At 43.7% G+C, this 14,264-nt stretch overlaps 1 protein-coding gene across 1 annotated transcript in view; it reads left to right on the plus strand.

Moving 5' to 3' along the window:
* Positions 1-14,264, plus strand: part of ANTXR2 (ANTXR cell adhesion molecule 2) — a 164,626-nt gene that overhangs the window by 85,603 nt on the left and 64,759 nt on the right. The window contains exons 11-13 of the mRNA XM_081020939.1: positions 3,379-3,457; positions 6,710-6,805; positions 12,368-12,412. Of these exons, the coding sequence (XP_080877065.1) occupies positions 3,379-3,457; positions 6,710-6,805; positions 12,368-12,412 (220 nt within the window). The remainder of the gene's footprint in view (positions 1-3,378; positions 3,458-6,709; positions 6,806-12,367; positions 12,413-14,264) is intronic.

Consider the following 14,264-nt stretch of genomic DNA (forward strand, 5'->3'; position numbering starts at 1 on the left):
AAGCGAGAGGCACCGTTGATTAATAGCTATGTTTTTACCTTGGGTGCATTTTACACGTGGAGAATATGGCATCACTTTTCCTGATTCTAATGCTAGCGCTTCAGACTTGTTTTTCTTTCATGCTGCTATACCTGTTGTGTTAGCGAACTGTGGCTTTCTGACTGATAGACTGGCGCATCATGCTGGAAAAAAATTCCTAGCAGTGGGTGTGAAGTGACAGGGCACTAAACATCATTGCGCATCATTGCTATCCCCCCCCCTTTCCACTCGTGTGTGCTTCTGTTCCCCCATGATTCCTCCATGAAAACACAACAGAACTTTGTGCTGGCATGCTGTCCAAATTTTGCCAATTTACTACCACAGTTTTGAGTTAAGGGGCTTGCAAATGCCCCCCCCCCTTCCAGCCAAATCAAATACGGTAACCATGCAAACTTGTGTGCATTCAACTTGCACGCATTTGGCTTTATGCTGATAACAAAAATTTCATTTTTTAAAAAAGGGGGGGCTGGATTCTGGGGAAAATGACTTTGGAAAATGACTGTATTGTTTTTAACACTCGATTGGGAGCCTCCCAGAGTGGCTGGGGAAACTCAGCCAAATGGGCAGGGTATACATAATATTTATTTATTATTTGGCAATCCCCCCACCATTGAACCCAATGAGTTTTGACTCTATGCAATTTTGGCTTTAGGGGCGATCCCCGGAACTTAACCCCCACCTAACTTGTAGGTCTCCCTTAATACAGAAATTAGTGCTGAATGTATGCTACATTCCATTAGTTTTCCCCAAGTGGCTTTTACATCATGTGAAAGCTGAAATATAAGGCAGATATTAACAGTATGGGATAAACTCGTGTGAAGGTGGCCCTGATCTCAACACCCCATTGGTGTTGGTGCTCCTTGCAGCTGGCTGATCACCATAAATCTCTTGAGGGCCAAATGACATTTTCTGCTGAAAGCTTAGCATACTACTATAGTGGTACCTCGGGTTACATACGCTTCAGGTTACAGACTCCGCTAACCCAGAAATAGTACCTCGGGTTCAGAACTTTGCTTCAGGATGAGAACAGAAATCGTGCTCCGGCGGCGCAGCGGCAGCAGGAGGCCCCATTAGCTAAAGTGGTGCTTTAGGTTAAGAACAGTTTCAGGTTAAGAATGGACCTCTGGAACAAATTAAGTACTTAACCCGAGGTACCACTGTACAGTGGTACCTTGGATTAAGAACAGCTCTGTTTACGAACAATTCAGTTTATGAACTCCGCAAAACTGGAAGCAGTGTCCCGGTTTGCGAACTTCACCTCGGTCTAAGAACGGAAGCCGAACGGTGGAAGGGCACTGGCGGCAGGAGGCCTCACTAGGGAAAGTGCGCCGCGGTTTAAGAACGGTTTCGGTTTAAGAACGGACTTCCGGAATGGATTAAGTTCATAAACCGAGGCACCACTGTACTTTAATTAACTGCAGCATTGGGACTGAATTATACGGGAAGTGATGTGTATCCCTTTCCTTTCCAGCTGTGACCAGGCCAAAAATCCACACACACTCAGGCCACAGGCAAGTCTGGTTCCTGCTGGCACTAAATGGGAACATTTTACCTAAATGTCATATCTGCACTGGGGGAGGGAGGACTTTTGCCTTGATAATTCCTTGAGGAAATGGATGAACTTCCCCATCCCGTGTACCTTTGCCTCTGTAACAATCCTCCATCCCATTTCTGCGATGACCTAAAGAAAAACTGGAGACATCTCTGTGTACTCGCATTTGGCATAAGGTGCAGTTTCGTTGTGAGACTTAAGATCTGGCAACTTGCCCCAGACCACACAGTAAATTCAGAGCAGAGGTAGGATACTCTGATCAAAGCACAGCTCTCCATCTGTCAGATATCGCCGGCTGTGCGGCTATTACTTAGCAATAGTACAGTGGTACCTCTGGTTACGTACTTAATTCGTTCCGGAGGTCCGTTCTTAACCTGAAACTGTTCTTAACTTGAAGCACCACTTTCACTAATGGGGCCTCCTGCTGTCGCTGCGCCACCGCTGCACGATTTCTGTTCTCATCCTGAAGCAAAGTTCTTAACCTGAGGTAATATTTCTGGGTTAGTGGAGTCTGTAACCTGAAGCGTATGTAACCCGAGGTATCACTGTATGGGGTCCCAGGCACCTGGGGCTATTCCTCGGCTTGGATGACTGAATGCAAAACTCCATGTGCATAGAATATTAGGTAAAGGTTCAGGACCCCTGGACGGTTAAGTCCAGTCAAAGGTGACTATGGGGTTGCGGCACTCATCTCGCTTTCAAGCCAAGGGAGCCGGCATTTGTCCACAGACAGTTTTCCGGGTCATGTAGCTAGCATGACTAAACTGCTACTGGCATACAGAGGACCGTGACGAGTGTCATTGTGCACAGAAACGCTGTTTACCTATTTATCTACTTGCACTGGTGTGCTTTCGAACTGCTAGGTTGGCAGGAGCTGGGACTGAGCAATGGGAGCTCACCCCTTCGCAGGGATTCAAACCGCCGACCTTCTGATTGGCAAGCCCAAGAGGCTCAGTGATTTAGAGGTTTAGCTTGACATGCTGACTTTTTATGTGCATAGATTTGTGAGGCTTCCATCCCTCCCCTGGGAAAATGCTCTTTTTTGTGTGCATTCTTTTTTTAAAATAACTTTTTTATTCAAAATTAAAACAAAACATATTATCCAGAAACATATCATCCTTATTTCCCCCCCATTTTTCCTCCCTCCCCCTCCCTCCTCCCACAGAACCCACCCACCCCCCGACACCCCTCAGTTCCAGTCTTTGATTTCTCTAAAAATGCGGTTTTCTGCATGTTACACAGTTGTATAGATCCTCAAACTATTTAGCTGATTATTATCAATAAAAGGTTTGTGAATGTTTATTCAAAACCAGCCAAGGAGTCCAGTTCGCTTTGTTGAGTCTTCAAATACTTTGTAAAGGGTTCCCATTCATCTTTAAAGTCACAGTTATCCTTGTCCCGTAGCTTGTATGTCAGTTTTGCCAGTTCTGCATAGTCCATCAATTTTTCAATCCCCTGGGAAAACGTTCAACCATGCAATGCCCCGTCCCCATTATGGTTTAGTCCTTGGAACACTTTTACCACCTCTGCTGGTTCCATGACTGAGCAGTGATTTGAACTTCATGCTAATTATTCACATCCATTTCCACCCACCCATCTTTGCTTGGCCCCAAAGCTTTAGATCTGAGCCGTTTAGCAAATCGGTAATGTCCGCAAGATCTGTCTCACTTGCTCCATTCCCTGTTCTGTTTTCACTGAATCTGGCTGGACAACTGAGTCCTGAAACAAACATACTGAGTAAAAACATTTTTGGTGTGTTATTTCCCCCACCTCACTTCTCGTTTCAGAACGATGGAGGTTTCCGTCAGTTTTCACAGAGGACAGTCTCCCATCACCAGTTCTTTGACTATTACCGCAACGAGATGTGTAAGTACATATCCGGCAAGAGCCAGGAAAGAGGAATATTTGGCTGTTGTTTTTAATTATGGCTGATGTGCTGCTGGTTTTAAATTGCAGTGTCCATATCAAAAGCTTTATATTGCTGGGAATGTACCGTATTTTTCGCTCTATAGGATGCACCCAACCATAGGGCGCACCTTGTTTTAGAGGGGGAGAACAAGAAAAAAAAAATTCTCCTCCTCTCTGCTCAGCGCCCCTTCAGCGAAGCGGCAGGAGAAACGGAGCTCCTTCCATTTCTTCTCCTGCTTGGCTGAAGGGGTGCTGCGTAGCTCTCCCTCTCTGCTGAAGCTGAGAGAGTCTTGCTCTCCCGGCTTCAGCAAAAGGAACCTGAAGCCTCCGGAGCACAGCGGGAACTCGCGCTGCGTTCTGAAGGCTTTAGGCAGCTATCCCTGAAGCCTGGAGAGCGAGAGGGGTCGGTGCACACCAACCCCTCTCGCTCTCCAGGCTTCAGCAAAAGCAACGCAAAGCCTCCAGATCGTGGAGGGAGCGCTCCCTCTGTGCTTCAGAGGCTTCACATTGCTATCACTGAAGCCAAGGAGCCTGCATTCGCTCCATAGGACGCACACACATTTCCCTTTAATTTTTGGAGGGGAAAAAGTGCGTCCTATAGAGCGAAAAATACGGTATCTGAATCCAGTCATCCAGATTTGCTCTTCCTTCTTCCAACCTCTCTGCCCCAAGATCAGATCAGGAGTGGAGCAGGTGATTTTGTCTAGACCTGGACGACAGGACTCCGTTGATGTCTCTGGGCAGCTCTTTCTTCCAGCATGGGAGACTTCAAAATAGATTCTCAGAATGAACCAAGAAGTGACAACGAGATGATTCTTTCCATATACTGTACTTTCCCATGTATAAGACAAGGTGTTTTTTTATTAAAAAATGATGTTAAAAATTGGTGGTCGTCTTATATACAGATAGTGGGATTGGTTGCTGCCGTGAGGTGAAGTTTGTCAGCGATTATTGGGCATGTTATTGGTGGCTGTGGCAAGGGCTGGTGTTGATTTGGCAACGCTTTTGCAACGCATGCAAGTGGCAGAGCATAGGTCAGGCGGGTGAGCGATTTTCGGCATCCCCCTCTAAAAAAAAGCTCAGCAACTCTGGGCAATCTCCCCCCATTTTCTTAATTTGGAGTCCCCCAAAATAGGGGACGTCTTATACACAGAAAAATACGGTATATTTCTCCCATTCATATTCTCTCTCTGTCTCTCTCTCTCTCTGTCCTCTGTTCCAGTCACCCCACCCACCTGCTTGCCCATTTCCCCACTTTTTCATCCCTCAATATTCTGTGCTATCAAGTTATTATGGGACTGTCAGAGGAGTTGTTGATGTTTTTACCTTCTTTGCTCCTTATTCCCCATGAGCATTTCCTGTGCATCTGCAAACCTTAGTTTACCTTGAGTCTGCTGCTACCTCCCTTTTGTCTGTGGGTGATACAGCTTTGGTTACATCGGCAGAAACAGGGGAAGACTTGAAAAAGTTCTTATGTACACATGAGGCCCATTTGCTAGGGCTTCCAAAACCACTTCCTGTGGCAAGCCCCTTTGAGAAGCAGCTTTATCACTTAGCGCCCACCCAATGTCCTTGCTGTTGGAGAAGAATCCAGAGGTTAACTACAAGCAGAGTTCAGACAGCAGTTTTGCCATTATAAAGAGGACTTAATGTTCTGTCCTGGAAAAAGCAAAAGCAAAAACTCCTGCTAGTAGAAAATCCAACGATTGTAGCAAGAATAAAACAACAATAAATCTTGCAAATTGAATTTATTTTATTTGTCTGCTATACTGAGACCATTTGTTAGCAGACATAGCAGGATCAACATTTTTTACAGCAACAGATAGGTAGCCGTGTTGGTCTGCCATAGTCAAAATAAAAAAAATCCTTCTAGTAGCACCTTTAGTTGGTCTTAAAGGTGCTACTAGAAGGATTTTTTTTATTTTTTACAGCAGACAGGGAGAAGTGGTAACGCTTCAGGAGACTTCAATGCTAGTATTGTTGATCCAATTTTGTTTGTATTTTTTTCCCTTTCCATTGTGAAAAACTGTAAGCAAGAAGCAGGGAAATGGGGTGGGATGGGGCCGGTGGATTCTTATCTATTTAACTGAATTATCAGGGGTTTTTAAAGATATAAAAGAGAGAGGAATAAAATCAGCAGCCTGATCTTTGGTGAAGCCAACTTACTCATTTGGCATCCTAGCCCTGTATGCTGTTTTCATAAACAGGAAACACATTTGCATATTTTCACTGCCAGAAAAGGCAGCAGCTTCAGGAAAATACACTGTTGAAACAAGCAAGTCCTAAATATTGCAGCTGCAGAAGATTTCTTTCTTTCTTTCTTTCTTTCTTTCTTTCTTTCTTTCTTTCTTTCTTTCTTCCCTTCCTGTGCTGTTAAGATATTCTTTTACTTGCTAAGGGGGGGGGGGGGGAAGTAAGGAGAGCAACTGAATTTAGGCTGTCCGTAAATTCAGGTACACTTTAGAAACATTAGATAGAAATTTGGAAAATTGTATCTTCAGGGCCAGACAACAAATAAATGAAGAACCTCATTAAGATTTTTTGTTTGTTTGTTTCTGGTTTAGTTTAGGGTGGTTGTTTTTCAAAACAACAACCACCCAATTTGGATACCCTTAAGAGTGATGAATGATGAGAACTGTTTTAAAGGTTTGTGCATGCGATCCAAATTCTACTGCATTTCCACCACCTGAAAATGAATGGATTTGCAAATTCCTGTAAGTGCGCAACAGAGATTATGAACCAATCCAATGCAGTAGGTGACTTCACAGTAGAACAGAGATGGAATTTTGCCATTCTTATTGGTACTGCAGATCCTCTGATGTGCCTTGTGAACTCTTTATGTTTTCAGCGTAGTGCAATGCACACACAGAGAGAGGTGGAAATCACAAACATTTAACGCCCTGCCTATAGATAGCAGGCAGGCCCCTTCACTGTACTATTTTTCAGTGCCCGTGAAAACATTTTTATTTAGACAAGCTGATCCAGATATCTGGAATGCTGTTGTGTTTTTAGTTTGTTGCTGGTTTTAATTTTCTGAATGTTTTAATTGTTTTTACTAACCACATTACACTTTTAATCTTTTTGTAAACCACTTTGTGGGTTTTTTCAACAACAGCCCAGAGGTATATACATTTTCTGAAATAAATAAATAGTAAATATAATTTCAGCAAATATAATTATGATCTTTCCTTCTCTTTTTTCCCCCCATAGGCAAATGGCATTATTGCACTTATAGTTATCCTGGTATTGCTACTGTTGCTGGCGCTTGCCCTCATGTGGTGGTTTTGGCCCCTGTGCTGCAAAATAGTGAGTGAAATAAATCTGCAACGTGACATTCTTATCTCTTCCGCCTGTATTATCTTGGCAGCAAATGGCTGACTTCATCGTACCATACACAGTTAGACTATGGAACTTGCTCCCAGAAAAAGTAGAGACGGCTGTAAAGTGCCCTGTGATCCTTGGATGAAGGGTGGTATAGAAATCTAATAGATAAAAATAATAGATTAAATAATCCACTATTGCAGGTGGACTGCCTTGTGACTCCCAGTGAATGGTATTCACAGTGGAGAGAGGGCAGTTGCTTTCATGGGGCCTGTCTACAGGCTTCCCACAGACATCTGGTTACCACTGTGAGATTACTGTGCTGGACTATAAGGGCCTTTAGCCTGATCTAGGAAGTCTCTCTTTTTTCTGCAACTGTTGCATTAGCTGGCAAACAAGCCAGGAGGTCTTCCATTATTGTTTCCTGTTTTGCCTGAACTATGGTTTAGTTCAGCTTCAAACCATGGCTTCATAATACCATGGTCTGCTTCGAAGTTGTAAGTCTACTGACGTTATTACAGTCGTACCTCGAAAGTAGAACGCCTTGCAACTTGAACGTTTTGGCTCCCAAACGCCGTAAACCCGGAAGTGATTGTTCCGGTTTGCGAAAGTTCTTTGGAATCCGAACGTCCGACATGGCTTCCAATTGGCTGCAGGAGTTTCCTGCAGCCAATCGGAAGCTGTGCCTTGGTTTCCAAATGTTTTGGAAGTCGTACGGACTTCCGGAGCGGATTCCGTTTGAGTTCTGAGGTACGACTGTATTATTATTGCTGTTATTGTTATTATTTATTGAATGTATATACCGCCCTATACCCAGAGGTCTCGGGGCGGCTCACAGAATAAAATAAAACCACAAAATATATAATCAACCCAATAACAACCCCCCCCCCCCCAAGATCACATTTTAAAAGAGCATAGGATGTCAATCAAATCAACCAAAGGCCTGGTTAAAAAGGAACATTAAAAATATATATATATATATTTATTAGTAGTTTCAGAATTATAAGAAAAAAATAAAAAATAAAAAACAACACTATAATACATGAAAAGGAAAAAAAAACACAAAAACCAATACAACATTTTTACCTGGTGCCTAAAGGTGTATAATGAACTTCCCAGGTGCCAGGAGAACTTCCCTGGGGAGAGCTTTCCACAGATGGGGAGTCACTGCAGAGAAGGCCCATTTTCATGTTGCTACCCTCTGGGTGAAGCCTGAAATTAAGACTACTGGAAAATTTCCTGGTTTGTTCGTTTGTTTGCTTGGTCACGTGAACAGAGGCACAGAAAGGCTGGGACCATAAGACGTCTTCACATTTCAGCTTAATGAGACAATATATGATTGTCCAAATGTGACCGCAGTCTCCAAGCCACACCTCACAACTGTAATATAGTGGATGCTTGGGTTGCGAACGTGATCCGTGCGGGATGCACGTCCGCAATCTGCAGCATTCGCAACCCATCTCTGCGCACGCGTGGGTTGCGAGTCGGTGCTTCTGCACATGCGCAAAGTGGAATTTAGCACTTCTGTGCATGTGCGACTGCTGAAACCCGGAAACAACCCGTTCCAGTACTTCCGGGTTTCGGCAGTCCGCAACCTGAAAAAATGCAACCTGAAGCGGATGCAACATGAGGTGTGACTGTATGTGGATTGCAGGGTTGTTGCAAAGAATGGGTGAGGCAGTTTGCTTGGAGCCCTTTGGACACTGAAAAAGTGCCATATAATAGTATTAACGGGTTTTCGTTTTTGTTTGGGAAAGACTGTAGGAAGTTGCTTTCATAGCAAATCAGACCATACTGGCTGGTCGTGATTTTCGTGGTTTGCAAACTAGGCAGAGATACTACGGATTGAACCAGGGACTTTTTGTATGCAAAGCAAGTGCTGTTCTACCGAGCATCTTTCATTCTGCCTGTATTCTTTTTTTGTATCTGTGTCCCAAGATGAGCCTTGACGGCCGGTGAGAATAAGGCTCGTATTTTTTCAACAACTGAAACTGATTTGCTTAAGGCACCTCTTTATTTATCCCATGTCTACAGCCTTGCTGGTTAGCTCAGTTGGTTAGAGCGTGGTGCTGAAAATGCCGAGGTCACGGGTTTTATCCCCGTACGGTTACATATTCCTGCATTGCGGGGCGTAGGACTAGATGACCCATACATTAATGTATATTCACCGTATTTTTCGCTCTATAGGACACACTTTCCCCCCTCCAAAAATTAAGGGGAAATGTGTGTGCATCCTATGGAGAGAATGCAGGCTCCTTGGCTTCAGCGATAGCAACACGAAGCCTCTGAAGCGCAGTGGGAGAGCTCCCTCCGTGCTCCGGAGGCTTCGCGTTGCTTTCGCTCAAGCCTGGAGAGTGAGAGGGGTCAGTGCGCACCGACCCCTCTCACTCTCCAGGCTTCAGGGATGGCCACCTGAAGCCTTCGGAGTGCAGTGCGAGTTCCCGCTGCGCTCCGCAGGTTTCAGGTTCCTTTTGCTGAAGTCGGGAGAGCAAGACTCTCCTGGTTTCAGCAGAGAGGGAGAGCTGCGCAGCGCCCCTTCAGCCAAGCGGGAGGAGAAATGGAAGAGGCTCCGTTTCTCCTGCCGCTTTGCTAAAGGGGCACTGAGCAGACAGTGGGATAATTTTTTTTCCTTGTTCTCCTCCTCTAAAACAAGGTGCGTCCTATGGTCGGGTGCGTCCTATAGAGCGAAAAATACGGTAATTCTTTATCTAAAAAATGAGAGCATAATATATTCCTATGATTCTATCTTAAAAATAAAAAATACTGTGTAGGGCTAGAGCAGCAGCAGCAGCAACAACAACAACAACAAAAGGACGTTGAAGGGGAAATATGTTGCCCCTCCTCTTCCCATTCAGCTTTTTTTTGGCAGTCGCCAGTTGGCATCTAGCATGTCAGATGAATTGGGCATGCTGTTTAATTTTTGGCAGGAGCCAGTTGAAAGCCTCCCCCCGCCCCACTTGATCTACAGTCCATGCACACAACCAGGTTGTTGGTTTTTCTTTCTTTCTTTTTTTACTTCTTTCTCTCCTTTCCCACCATCCATCCCCCCCCCCTTTTTTTAAAAAAGGAGTTTACTGTTGACAGTTCTTTCACTCTTCTCTGAATGTTAGAACATATGACTGCATCAAGCTGGCTCTGGGCTCTGGCGCTGACATTTCTTAATGCCCACCTCGTTCGAACATTTGAAAAGTGTTAATGAGCAGATCAAAGGGACTGTTGCCTGAAGCAACTCGTTTTTAAATAAAAAAATAAAATACATTTATATTTTTTTTAATTAAAAGAGAGAGAGAGAGAGAGAGAAAGAAAGAAAGAAAGAAAGAAGAAGAAATCAGCTGCCCTCCAAAATAGTCGCCTTAATTTTTTTTTCTTTTTCTTTTCGCGGCTAAATAAAATACGAAGCAGGTCGTTCCTGACAACGATGATAATATAACCAAACTCAAATAAAATTGGAGAAGACTCAAAAGTCTGCATATGGTAAATAAACTGGAGATTGAGTCTCCTGGGCCCTTGGGATGGTATTTAAGAAATCTGAATTAAACAGAAATGCTGGCCGCCTTGCAATATTTTGTCTTTTAACATCTGCAAGTTCTCAGGCTGCAGAAGTTGCCGACGCGCCCCCTCCCCCACGATAAGGATGCTCATCTTTATTTTGAAAGGAACGATCAATCAAATTAATTTGTGGGCAGGATGCTTGTATTTGGACTTGTGACTGTGTGCAAAGTACGCAAGTTACCTGAGTCCATTTGATGCAGTTCTGCTGACACAGTTTGAATGCTGCCTGTAGAGGAGATTGCAAAAGAACCTCGTCCCAAGTACACTGAGCTGTGCTTTATAGAAGAAAAACTTGAGTACCATTTTTATTCATGCACTTATTAACAAATTTACAGAACTGATACTACTACTACTAATAATGATTTATTACTTATACCCCACCCATCTGGCTGGGCTTCCCCAGCCACTCTGGGCGGCTTCCAAAAAAATATTAAAATACTGTAATACATCAAACGTTAAAAGCTTCCCTAAACAGGGCTGCCTTCAGATGCCTTCTAAAAGTCTGGTAGTTTTTGTTCTCTTTGACATCTGGTGGGAGGGCGTTCCACAGGGAGGGCGCCACTACCGAGAAGGCCCTCTGCCTGGTTCCCTGTAACTTGGCTTCTCTCAGTGAGGGAACCGCCAGAAGGCCCTCGGCACTGGACCTCAGCGTTTGGGTAGAACGATGGCGGTGGAGACGCTCCTTCAGATATACTGGACCGAGGCCGTTTAGGGCTTTAAAGGTCAGCACCAACACTTTGATACGCTCTCTTTCTTCCACTATTGGCTTCCAAGGTGGTGTGGTCTGACCAAGGCAGAATTGATATGGATGCTATACTTCTGTTGAACACCATTAGCTTTTTTTTTTTTTGCTTCTTCACACTGCTGACTCATGTTTACCTTGTAGTCCACTAAGACCCCCAGGTACTTTTAACATGTACTGCTAGTAAGTCAGGTGTCCCCCGCTCCCATCTAATTTTTGTGCATTTCATTCTTCCTGCCTAAGTGCAGAACCTGACATTTGTCCCTATTGAAATTCTTCTTGTTCGTTCGGGCCCAGGTCTCCAATCTGTTAAGGTCATTCTGAATCCCGATTCTGCCTTCTGCGGCATTAGCAACCCCTCCCAGTTCGGTGTCATCTGCAGAATTGATGAGCATCCCTCAATTCCTTCATCCAAGTCGTTTATGAAGATATTAAACAACAGCGGGCCCAGGACAGAACCCTGTGGCACCCCACTTTCCACTTTCCCCCCAGGATAACAAGGAACCATGAATGAGTACTCTTTGGGTTTGGCCAGTCAAACTGGCTACAAATCCACCTAACAGTTACCGACATTTTACCAGCTTCTTCACAAGAATGTAATACCATTACACGTCTTTAGGCGCTAGGCAAAAACCTTCCTCTTTACCCAGGCCTTTGGCCATTAAATTATCTATGGGCAGTTAAAGGGAGGGGGGGAGGAATAATCATTACGGTTATTTTTCTTATTATGCTGTCTATTACTGTGCTTTGTTTTATGTCTTTATTATTATGCTCCGTAAAAATACATTTTAATGTTATACACTGCCCTGAGGTCTTTTCATAAAGGGCAGTTTGTGTATGTATGTATCTGTATCTATCTATAGCTATATCTATACACATATCATACAGTCAAGCCTCTGTTGTCGAATGGCTCCATTTTCGAATGTTTTGGCTCCCAAACGCCAAAAACCTAGACGTAAACGCTACGGTTTCCGAACTTTTTTGGAACTCAAATGTCCAATGTGGCTTCCGATTTGAGTTTCCTTATTGAATTGAGGCTTCCGCTTTTGGGTTTCGAATGTTTTGGAAGTCAAATGGTCTTCCGGAATGGATTACAATCGAAAACTGAGGTTCCACTGTATATATGTTTGTGTGTGTATAAAAATCTCTGTAGCAGAGAATTTGAAGCCGGGTTATCCTGTTACTATGCAAGTCTCAATGATCTTTGCCTTTTGTCTTTTATCCTCTATTCCACTCCCCCCTCCCCAAATTAGGTCATTAAGGACCCTCCTCCCCCTCCACCACCAGCTCCAGTAGAGGTAAGTTGTGAAACTGCTTCAGAGCTTGGTTACTGCAGACACATTTTTCTATCTTGGAGCCAGTGACTCAGAAATGTAAATAAGCAAAGCTGGAGATACTTGCCCATTCCTTATCCCAGGTGGTACCTTTTCCTGCTCTCTTCCAGAATCAGCTGGTTATGTAGATAGGAATTGAGGTGAGAGGTGGGGTACAGAAACATGGAACATGATGACATCATGAGTTGGATAGGTGGTCCTACACATTATGAAAGGAAGGCAGATAATTCAGGGATGCCATTTCCAATGAAAGCTCTGTTTTGAGTCTAATGTATATATCTGCCTTAAGAGGGTATCATTTATTGTACAGTGGTACCTCGGGTTACAAACACCTTGGATTAGAAACACTTAGGGTTGCAGACTCCACTAATCTGGAAGTAGTACCTTGGGTTAAGAACCTTACCTCAGGATGAGAACAGAAATTGTGCAGCGGTGGCAGTGGAAGGCCCCATTAGCTAAAGTGGTACCGCAGGTTAAGAACAGTTTCAGGTTAAGAACGGACCTGAGGAACGAATTAAGTTCGTAACCAGAGGCATCACATTATTGGGTTATTACCTTCATGAAGGAGAGTCCCATGATGAGGGCTTTGAGCTAGACAGAATGCTATTTTATTTCATTTCTTAAATTTATATAAAATGATAAGTTTTAAATAAACAATTAATTGCAAATGATAACGGAAGGCGGTTTACGACACGTAACGCAAATGTCACTACGTAACGTGATATCTATATGGCATCAAAATCAAAACAACGATAGAAATGTAGTTATGTAATAAAATACGGTTTCTCTTAATGGCATGAAAAATAAGGTTGGGGAGGAGGAAATCAGAAACAGGATGTCTAAAATACAGAAACAGTGCACAGGTACACAATATTCTCTCAAAGGTAGCTCTTAATCCTGGCCACACAGAAAATGACAGGCCCTCCCAGATCACACCCTTTCCTCTCCCAGTCTTTCACTTTGAGTGAACTTCAGTTCCCTGAGTCTCACTCAGGGCCCTTCCACTTTCCGTTATACAGTTTCATGTGGTTTCTGCCCTTGGCTCCCAATGGTGTCCCAGAATTGGAGGCAACAGAAGGGTAACTCCGTCTGGTATCTGTCCCTTCAAGGTGACTCCCACTAGGAAGTCACCTGGCAGACTGCTTACCCATTTTCTCTTCCCCACCCTGAAAAAAAACCCCAAACATTTTGCTTGAAGAAGCTTGATTCTACCCTTTTTTGCAACGTGCTCATGGTTATGGCGACCCCTGATGTTATTTGGGGTATTTTAGAAACATGTTTAATCATATACCACCCCAGTTTAAGTCCTGGTAGTCAAACGAGTAGCAATAAACAAAGCAAATATTGGCAGTCGAGTGTAGGGCGACATTCCTGTATATGTGGCGTACTCCATTAGACAGATTGGTTCCCCAGAAGTACATAGGTAAAGGGCCTGTGTTGCTCAAACGGGAATTGGGGTGTAATAGGCACTTCAAAATGCATTGCACTGCAAATTGATTTTCCTTGCACATAACCAGAATCTCAGCTTTATGTGTTCTGTGGATGAAGGCACTGGGAAGGAGGGAGGGGGGAAATTGCTTTCTGATTCAGAGAAGATCTTATTCACGCTTTCCCCTGCTCCCCCAGAAGCAGAGCTTTAAACATGGGAGCATCTTCTGATCATATCAAATATCTCAGAGATATATATATATATATATATATATATATATATTTACTTAAGTGCTCTCTTCAATAAAAGCTTATTTCCAGGTTGCACCGTGTACATCAGTTATGCATCCACCCATATTTTAAGATGCTCTAAAACAGAAAGGATAGT

This window comes from Podarcis pityusensis, assembly GCF_964106645.2.
Source record: "Podarcis pityusensis genome assembly, chromosome: 9".
NCBI classification, from domain to species: Eukaryota; Metazoa; Chordata; class Lepidosauria; order Squamata; family Lacertidae; genus Podarcis; species Podarcis pityusensis.